At 36.2% G+C, this 10,667-nt stretch overlaps 1 protein-coding gene across 1 annotated transcript in view; it reads left to right on the forward strand.

Annotated features, from left to right (window-relative positions):
- Map2k4 (mitogen-activated protein kinase kinase 4) overlaps window positions 1-10,021 on the forward strand; it is a 116,503-nt gene extending 106,482 nt beyond the window's left edge. The window contains 2 exon segments of the mRNA XM_078042904.1: window positions 6,011-6,056; window positions 7,427-10,021. Of these exon segments, the coding sequence (XP_077899030.1) occupies window positions 6,011-6,056; window positions 7,427-7,540 (160 nt within the window). The 3' untranslated portion in view covers window positions 7,541-10,021.
- The last annotated feature ends 646 nt before the right edge of the window (window positions 10,022-10,667 follow it).

Genomic DNA, 10,667 nt, shown 5'->3' on the forward strand with positions numbered 1-10,667 from the left:
CTTGGAATGCTGGCAGTATCAAACACAGCTGAAGTATATCTAGCAATTCAAGACCTAATTATATATCCAACAGAATTGTGTGGACTCCAATATACTAAAGGACACAAGAAAGTTCATAAAAGCACATTCATGATAATCTATGATTATAAAATATGTTAACAATAGAAGAGATTAAGTTTACATTATTTAGACGGTAGTATATAACAAAGGGGAAGATCAAACTTTGCTTACACTCAACAGCATGAAAAAAAATCTCAATATGGTTCTCTTTGAAAGTTAAAAGCAGACAGAATTAATATAAGGTGATGGAAGAATATTGTTCCCTTTATTTTAGTTCTATGGTTAGGAAATGTGCCCTTCTCTGTATGTTTGCTTAAATTAAAAATTTCCTTAAGGAAAAAATAAGGGTGAAGATATGGTTCAAATGAAGGACTCAGCTCACATTTTAATCTCTTTCCTATATTTAACTTTCTTTTAAAAATCACCCATGGACTGTTTTAAACAGGGAGGATGGGGGGCAGTATTTGTCCTGGAAAAGAACCAAAAGTTGTATCCTTGAGAAGTTTTTGTGAAACTGTGTAGATGAAATTGAATTCAGGGGTAGATTGACCATCTTGTGCAGAGAGGAAAAAAAGTTAAAAGGAATATGTAAAACCTGAACAACTCTCTAGCAGTGACAGCAAAACCTGGAAGAAAAGGCAGCTGTGGGGACAGACAATTAGGAATGAAATCTCAGTCCTAAAAATGTCAATCCTAGAAATGTCTTTATTCTAGATCCCACATGCATCTGAAATTCTATGACAATAAAGGTTTGGTATCCTTTATCCAAAATGCTTGGGACCAGAAATGTTTCAGATTTCAGATTTTTTATTTTTAGATTTTTGGAATATTTGCATATACACGATGAAACATCTTGGAAATGGGACTCAAGTCTGAACAAGAAATTCATTTGTGTTTCATACACACCTTGTACTATATTCACATTATGTGTTTAATGGTTTGTGCATGAAACAGTTTCATGGTGAAATTTTTCACTTATGACATAACATCAGCACTAAAATATACCATATTTTGGAGGATTTTAGATTTTATGTTTTCAGATTAGTGATACTCACTCTGTGTTCACTACTGCCTTATGCCTTTTAGAAAGAACCTATAAAGAAATGCTCAGACTTTGCTAAAAGTAACTTCTAGTGAAGTTGCTTTTTTGTATTCACTAGAAGGTAGGAATGTCATACAAAGCTCTTAAACTCAGAAAATAAGCTGCTTGGCAAGGTAATGATGAGAGTGATGGCTCTCCACCTGTTTCTCACAATTGTCTAGGTCTGTACCTGAGATCAACATGTGGAATTTGATAAACCCTTTGACCCTTTTAGGAATGAAGAAATAAAGAAAAGCAAATTCACTGACAAATGAAAACACCAAGTGGTTCAGAGAATTGTACCAGAATGGAAAATTTGAAAAAATATTTTCTTGGGAAATTGTCACTGAAAAAATTGGTAAAAATTTTGTGAGGACATAATACTTGGAACTCAGGAAATGTTGTCTTCATGTGGTAAACATGATTTCTGTTAAAAGGAAAGAATTAATGGTATGCAGCAAAATTGTATGTTGCAAATTAACCAAATCTTTCAGAAGAAAGGAATAAAAAGGTGAACATGGTAAATAATGAGAGACATAGAAGAAAAATACAGTATATTCTATAGTAAGCAGAGAAGGAATTAAGATAAAGATGCCCTTTAGTTGAAGAAAAACGTGATTCCTTGAATTATCAGACCAAATTAACTAAAGGAGTCACATCTAGATTATATTATGAGAAAAGATGAAGACTTAATAGGCTTTCAGTTAAAACACACAATCCCCCCTACCCCCTCATATACCAGTGTAGAAAAACACAAAGTCAAAGCAGTACCTAAAGAGTAGAGAAACTGCTCCAGAAGGATGTGTGTGGCCACTTCAGGATTCTTGGATACATTGGATATCTTGCACAATACTTTCAAAATATTGGATAAGCATTTTAAAGTGCACTTTAAAATGTATCAAGAGTTGATACAATTAAAGTGCATTTTAAAATGTATCAAGAGTTGATACAAGACTAATGAATCCACAGAACTCTGAAACTAAGTGAAATCAGAAATTATGGGAGGCAAGAGAGTATCAAAACATTTAAAATTATACTAAAACCTTAATATGAGTTTACTATTGAATTCCTGATTATAAATAAACTGTGCAATATACCTAAAGCAGATAATTTAATAATTTTGAAAACAGCAATTTTAAGCCCAGGGTAGGAAAGACACCCTCACTCTCCCTCCAGTTAATGGACAGAAGAAGCAAAATCTCAAATTCAGGAATAAAGAACCCTTAAACTGGGCATGATGACTCATGCCTGTAATCCCAGTGAATCAGGAGGTTGAGGCAGGAGGATCTCAAGTCTGAGGACAAACTCAGCAACTTAGGGAGGCCCTCAGGCATTTAGTAAGATCTTGTCTCAAAAATAAAAAGGGTTGGGGATGTGGCTCAGTGGTAGAGCACCCCTGGGTTAAATCCCTGGCACAATAAATAAAATAAAAAATTCCCAAATATAAAAGTTAAATGAATGTGAATATTCCACCAAAAAAATTGTCAACATTAAGGAATCAAAATTGATAGAAACAATTGATAGCAAGGATAGAATTGCGAAGACTTCAAATTTTAGAATGATCAGAAACAGGAAAAAAAAATGTATCGCTTGTAATCCCAGCGGCTTGTGAGACTGAGGCAGGAGGATCTCAAGTTCAGAGCCAGATGCAGCAACTTATTGAGGCCCTAAGCAACTCACTGAGACCCTGTCTCTAATTAAAATATTAAAAAAGCACTGGGGATGTAGCTCAGTGGTTAAAATTCAATAACTGGTACCAAAAATAAAAAATAAATAAAAAATAAATAAGAAAAAGCAACTAGTGAACAGATTTATAAAGAATCAAACAGAACTGCTAGAAATAAAAAGCATAAATAAAAAATTAAAAGCATTCAGTAGCTAACCTTTGAACACATTAGGTATAATTGAAGGGAAATTGATGGGCTGAAGATAATGCTGAAGCCCTTCCAATAGAATTTACTGAGAAGATGGAAATGTTCTGTAATCTGCTTTGTCCAATGCAGTACCTGTTTGCTACTTGAAATGTGGCTAGTGTGAGTAAGGAAGTAAATTTTATATTCAATTGGAATTAATTTGGCTAGTGGCTACCTTATCAGTCTAATTGGGGTTAATATGATTATCAAAACAATTACTGATGTCAGCAGTAATCAGATACAGAAGACAATCAGTGTTAATGGGAATTTGGCTTAAGATTTCCACCTAAATACCATCATGTTTTTATATGTTGACAGTTTTCTGCTCTAGTAGACGAGGGAGAAAAACATAAAACCAAAAAGGCATAGTAGTTTTACAAAAAAAGTAAATCTGGGAGAAAAATGTAATAGAAATACTTCCAAGATGCTATGTAGGACTGAAGCCATGGAGTTGCTATTTTCCAGATCCAGAAGTAGGTAGTAGCAGCTAGGATCAGAGTTTTACAAATGCTCTTTTTGCACAGGGGACCAACAAAAATTAGAGTCATTCTTCAGAAGTCAGGGTCTGGATAAAAATATATTGATGTCAGTCACTGTCTGGACCATAGCTCTAAATAAGCAGCAGGACTGCAGAATGACAATACCATAGATAACCATAGAGGGCTGGATCTGTCATGGTTCTAATTATCAACATAGGACTGGAATTTGAAAGGTACTTTATAGGACCTTGTTATATTTATTGGTGCTGGAAACTGAACTATATGATTTATTACTAACTGCTGTTTCCGTTCAAGTACTTAGTAGCCATTCACGGATTTGTACATATGTGTGGAAGGTTAAACACATTCTTTTCAAAACGAATCTGCAAACTAAAACCCCCAAATACATGAAGTCTAATATTAACAAAGGATCCAACAAAATAGAACATGAATTTCCTTTAAGTTGAGATGAACTTATAGAATGACCTGAAACACATTGTAAAATGTAATAAGCATATTTAGGATTCTTTATAAGTTAAAATAAACTTATGAAGATATAACTTCCAATAAAACTGAGGAAGAAATAAAATAGATATGGAACAGTTAGATATGAAACTAATTAAAAGTCTTAGGAATGAATAAAATAATAACTATTGATATAAAAGACAAAACAGACTTAAAATTCTCTGGACTATAAACAACTAAAATCAGAGTTAGGGAAATGGAAATGGAGCTGAGGAATTTCCCCAGCATAGCAAAAATAAATCACATGAAAGGCAACTAAGAATCAAAGAGAACAGAATATAGAGTGAGAGGGTCTAAGATGTTTATAATGGAAATGCAGAAGACAGCTCCAGAGGTAAAGAAGCAATATTTAAGGAGTTTATGGGTGAATACATTTGAGAATTGATCTAGGGTAGCTTTGCAAATTGAAGGTAAAGTCTCTGCATCATGGAAGATAAAGGTAAACATACCCAAAATGCAGTGAAATAAAACTGTAGAACAATGACGAAGTAATAGCAGGAAAAGAAAACAGGTGGCCTTCAAAAGATTGGTAACTGGGCTGAGAGCAAACATGTTACCAACAATAATGATTGCTAGAACAAAAATGGAGTCTTGCTTTCAGAATATTTAGGGGAAAAATAATGGTCAGCCTAATCCTAAATATTTATACTTAGGCACTTAAATATCATTCAGAATAAGCAAACTACAGACATTTTTGGGAATGGAGACACACAAGAATTTGGCATTTATAGAGTGTTTTGAAAGGATATGCTTGTCCTAGAAGCAAAGTTAACTAAAAAAAGGGTGTCATAGATTGGGGCCCTGAAAAGCAGAATTTTGAGACAAAGATGGGCAGTTAATCAGTGATCTTGGGATCAAAATGTAGTGCAAGAAAAGAAGCAGGAATGGGCAGAAGGAGAAGTTGAGCTGCACTGCAGTCTCAATAACGACCTCAGTCTTCTTGGGAAGGTTTGAAGCCAGGATGATGCATGAAACTTGCCATGAGGATCCTAGATTTTTATACCCTTTTGTGGATCCATCATTGGATACAGGCTGTCTCAGGAAGGGAAGGTGGCTTTCCTCAGCTGAGGTAATCCTGAAGAGGCTAACATTATTAGATGGTTGTCTGCTGTAGCAATCTCCACCTTGGAACAGTAAGTCTTTTATTCTTAAAGAGGGTATGTATGTAGCTCCTTGCAGCATCTAGTACAAAAGATGGGGGATAGTAAATATAGCAATGAGTTTAGCATAGGTGAACTGTTTTGCCAATACTAATTAACTTTTGATAGGAAAAAATGAATTTGAGGTTGGAGTAATGATTAAGATAAGGGCCAACAAAGGTGAAGTAAATAGAAACAAAATGAAAATACTTCTGGCAATATTAGATGGGATAGAATTCCAGGGATAATACCCATGGGGCCAGGGTTCTTATATAATGACATTAGTTTTGGGTAAAGTTGTAGCATGTTATACTTTGGGACCAGAGAATGTAGCAATGAATTACAAAGTACAGGAGTTTAAAAAACCTTAATGGTAAATTGATGAAATTCATAATATAGTTTACTTCTCAGGATTACTAGATTGCCGATTTCTCTTGAATAATTTCTATATTTTTTTAAAGTATGTGCATTAAAAATACACATATCCAATTTTATTTTTACATATACATTCATATATTTAGCTACACGGTAGTCTTACATGGAGCTATGCCATGATTTAGTCAACTTTCAACAATTAGTGTTGTTTTAATTTTTCTCCTAGTGATCCACTATACACTGAAATATCCTAAGGATAAATCCTGAAGTTATAGACTTTTTGAGTGTGCTTTTCTAAGTTTAACAGGTTGTCTGCTTTCTTACTTTGTATTTGAAGGAAAAAGCAATTTGATTCTTTTTAAAATTTCATTTGTGAAAAGAAAGACACTTGGGTAAATATGTCTTCATCTTAACACTGTTATTTTTATGTTACCTTAGCCTTACAAAGGATGAATCCAAAAGGCCAAAGTATAAAGAACTTCTGGTGAGTATGGGATTTCGGGAATAAAATAGATAAATCCTCTCTCAGATTCTCTGAGCTTGCTGAGGTTCATTAAGCCAGCAATGGACCTGTCAAATAGCTTGATCTTATCGAGTTTAAAAAAAAAATGTTCTGCAGTGAAAATATTTGGAAAGAGAAAACTTGTCATTATAATTTTCCTCCATATTCACTAGCTACATTTTCATGGAAATTTTGGTCTTAATATGTTATAAATTTCATCAAAGAACTCTAACTTTTAATTTAAGAAGCTATTTTCTACTGCATAGTCTATGTATGCTGTAACTCATCCAAAAGAAAGAAAAAGTTAGTGAAAAGCTTATTTATTCTTATTTTGCCTCTAAAAATGCTTACATGCAGATTTACATCTTTATGACCTATTTACATTTCTTTGCAAGTTCTCTTTATCCCATGGAACTTGGATATTTTAAGCACTTTATTGGATGTGGTATTACTCCAGGCATGTTGATTGATTACTTGCTACTGGGGATTGAGTCCACTTTGCCTTTGAGCTACATCTCTAGCCCTTTTTATTTTTTGAGACAGATCTGACTAAGTTTCTTAGGGACTTGGTAAGTAGCTAAAGGTGGCCTCAAACTTGTAAACCTTCTGCCTCATTCACTTGAGTCACTGGGATTACAGGTAAACACCACCAAGGGAGTCTTTTCTTTAAACTCTGGGCAGGATTTTAAAGAAAAGACTCCCTTGATTGTCACATTTATTTTCCAGCTCTCCAAGGGTATTAAGTTCAATTTATGGTCAACCCAGCAACGATTATAAAGTTACTCAGATGATGTATTTAGAGAATCTGTAGAAAAAAATATTGATAGCAGTGGATTAATGAAGCAAGTATTGATTGGGCGTAGGCTCTGGAGGGCACCAGGCAGAAGCTCATATGGCAAGTTTCTATTGGGCCTTTTTTGGAATGGGTGACAGAAATTGCAACTAAACTCCTTTGTATAAGATCCTTCTGCTTAAATGGAGGATGTGATTCATTTCTATGTTCTAAGAGGACTGGACCTAGTATTCATGTAGTTGTTATTGGCCTCAGATGGGTAGTAGAGGCTACTGCTTTGTTTTATGCTGAGGAGCAAACAACTCCACTGTCTGCCTCAACAATACTCTCTAGTACATAGGTAAGTTCCCAGACCTCATTTCTAGAATGACATCTCCAAATCATAACACCATGTACCACATCTAGGCACATCCATACCCTCTAACGTAACTGCGCAAAATAAAGGCTAGCCTTGCCACACGTAGCCTGGAGCCTACAATTCTGTGCTATATAGAAGAGAAAAGTTCATTTTGGACTTTGTACAGACTTCTGATTTTTTTTTCTCCTAATTTTCTTACAGAAACATCCCTTTATTTTGATGTATGAAGAACGTACCGTTGAGGTCGCATGCTATGTTTGTAAAATCCTGGATCAAATGCCAGCTACTCCCAGCTCTCCCATGTATGTTGATTGATATCGCTGCTACATCAGACTATAGATAAAAGGGCTGAGAGGAAGCAAGACGTAAAGAGTTTCATCCCGTATCACAGTGTTTTTAATGCTCGCCCAGACACCATGTGCAATAAGATTGGTGTTCGTTTCCATCATGTCTGTATACTCCTGTCACCTAGAACATGCATCCCTGTAATACCTGATCGATCACACAGTGTTAGTGCTGGTCAGAGAGACCTCATCCTGCTCTTTCGTGGTGAACATATTCATGACATTTGGAAGTCAGTACGATCAAGTTGTTGACTGTGATTAGATCACTTCTTAAATTCATTTCTAGACTCAAAACCTGGAAACACAGCTACTGGAATGGTGTTTTGTCAGACTTCCAAATCCTGGAAGGATGCAGTGATGGATGTACTATGTCTGAACATAGAGACTCGGGCTTGAGTGAGAAGATCTTGCACAGCCAGTGAGACACATTGCCTTCTGGAGCTGGGAGACAAAGGAGGAATTTACTTTCTTCACCAAGTGCAATAGATTTACTGATTTGATATTCTGTTGCTTTACAGTCACAGTCGATGATTGGGAATCGATGTGCTCAGCCAAATTTCCTGTTTGAAATATCATGTTAAATTAGAATGAATTTATCTTTACCAAAAACCATGTTGCGTTTAAAGAGGTGAACATTAAAATATTGAGACAGGACAGAATGTGTTCTTTTCTCCTTTACCAGTCCTTCTGCTCTTCATTGGGAAGACTCAGGAGTCTGCCACTTGTCAAAGAAGGTGCTGATCCTAAGAATTTTTCATTCTCAGAATTCGGTGTGCTGCCAACTTGATGTTCCACCTGCCACAAACCACCAGGACTGAAAGAAGAAAAAAAAGTACAGAGGGCAAAGTTTACAGATGTTTTTAATTCTAGTATCTTATTTGGAACAACTTGTAGCAGGTCTATGTTTTCCCTTGGTTCCGAGCCTGATACTTTAGCCATCATAATTCATTAACAGGGAGAAGTAGCTAGTAGCAATGTGCCTTGATCGATTAGATAAACATTTCTTGTAGGCAGCAAAAGACCAAATCTCACTTGTTTGCTTCTTGCCACCACTGGTCCAGGTCTTTAGTTTCTGAACCTCTGTTTCCCTGTGGTCTATTACCACTGTGTAACTTTTGCTTAATCCAGTATTTCACTTTTTATTTTTAATAGTAAAACCTTTATAATTACCAGGGATGTTTCTTACCAAGAATTTTAGCCCCAAATCTCTCATAAGCTGTAATGTTTAAAAGGCTGAGAAAAGCGGGGCCCAGCCAATATGGTAGGTGATGAAGAGACATCTTTTCTAGAGACACATTTGACCAGAGGAAGAATGGAAATGGAGTCACTTGTTGCCTGCTAGAGTAGCGGTTCACCATTCATTTCTTAGAATTAGAATTCTACCCCCCCCCCAAAAAAAACCCCAAAAGATGAAAAACCCAGAACAGTTGAACAGTTGTAAGAGGTCACTTAAATCTGCTATCTTTAGCTTTTTATCTTTACTTACCCATTAGCCACACTCTGGTTAGGTTTTGCTCCAGCCTCCCTGGCACTGAACATTAGGCTTTATATAGTAGTTAAGCAGCACTGTGAGTGGTCCAAGCACACTGGAATCTAAACAGCCATGGTCTGAGATGCAGGTGATGCCATTATAGAACCAAATTGTGGCAGGTTTTGCTGTGTCTCCTCCCAGAGTGACAGTCATAAATACAACAATAAAGGGAGAATGGTGCTGTTTAAAGTTATACTTCTGTAAATTGCAGACTTCAAACGTGATTTATCTTTTTAGTCCATTTGCCTAATTTCCCTATTTTCTCCCCCATGACATCCTAAACCTTAGACTTCCCAGTGTTCTGAAAGAAGGCATTGCTGTATGTCTTCCTTCAACCACACCAAGCCATCATCCTCCATTGCTCCCGGGGACTCAAGAGGAATTTGTTTCTCTGCTGTCATCTTCCCGTCTGGCTCAGCATAGGGTCACTTTGCCATTATGCAAATGGAGATAAAAGCAATTCTGACTGTCCAGGAGCTAATCTGACCGTTCTATTGTGTGGATGACCACATAAAAAGGCAATTTTAGTGTATTAATCATAGATTATTATAAACTATAAACTTAAGGGCAAGGAGTTTATTACAATGTATCTTTATTAAAACAAAAGGGTGTATAGTGTTCACAAACTGTGAAAATAGTGTAAGAACTGTACATTGTGAGCTCTGGTTATTTTTCTCTTGTACCATATAAAAATGTATAAAAATTATCAAAAAGCTAATGTGCAGGGATATTGCCTTATTTGTCTGTAAAAATGGAGCTCAGTAACATAACTGCTTCTTGGAGCTTTGGAATATTTTATCCTGTATTCTTGTTTGAATTCCTCCTCTATTTAAGATATATACATGGAATCGAAGTGTTTATGTAATAGTTCTATCCTTTTGCCTGCAGGTCAGTTGTAATAAATCTAGGATGTGATGATGACTTTGTAATTTGATTTTCTGAAGTTTCACCTTGAGAGGGGAAGATCAAGGAAATTGCCTTAAGTTTTCTGTACATTTCATGTTGGGAAAAATTATCTCCTTCCCAAAATGTTTATGACTTCCTTTTCTTTTACCTTCTCCTTGTGTTCTCTTTGCCTATCCTTGAAATCACAGATGTATCCGTGAAATACGGCTTTGCTTTCTGTTCGAGCAATCTCTTCAATTTTCTTTCTTGGTTGCTGTGACCTGCACAGCTCTTCATGCTAAAGGAAGGGGTGCAGGGTATGGTTCAACATGTGTCATGACACATAGGTGCAGCTTGGGTAGGCTGGTTTGGCCCTGTGTTTGTGTTGTGAGTCATGCTGTCTGCTCCTTGTCCTGTGGCTTTCATGTGAGCACAGACAGCAGATGCCAGGTTGAGTGTTAGCTTGTAATTCCTCCCTGCTATCTGAAAGAGGAGTAGAGGGAGATTTGTGGGTAAAAGAATTAAGGGGTGTCAGAACCGGGAGTTCTGTAGATGGGAGGACAGTAGAGATCAACAGAAAGTGATGGAAGGGCTGGGGTTATGCTTAGTGGTAGAGTGTTTGCCTAGCATGTATGAGGCGCTGGGTTCGATTCTTAACACCACATAAAAATAAATAAATATG

Source organism: Ictidomys tridecemlineatus, chromosome 3 (assembly GCF_052094955.1).
Source record: "Ictidomys tridecemlineatus isolate mIctTri1 chromosome 3, mIctTri1.hap1, whole genome shotgun sequence".
NCBI classification, from domain to species: Eukaryota; Metazoa; Chordata; class Mammalia; order Rodentia; family Sciuridae; genus Ictidomys; species Ictidomys tridecemlineatus.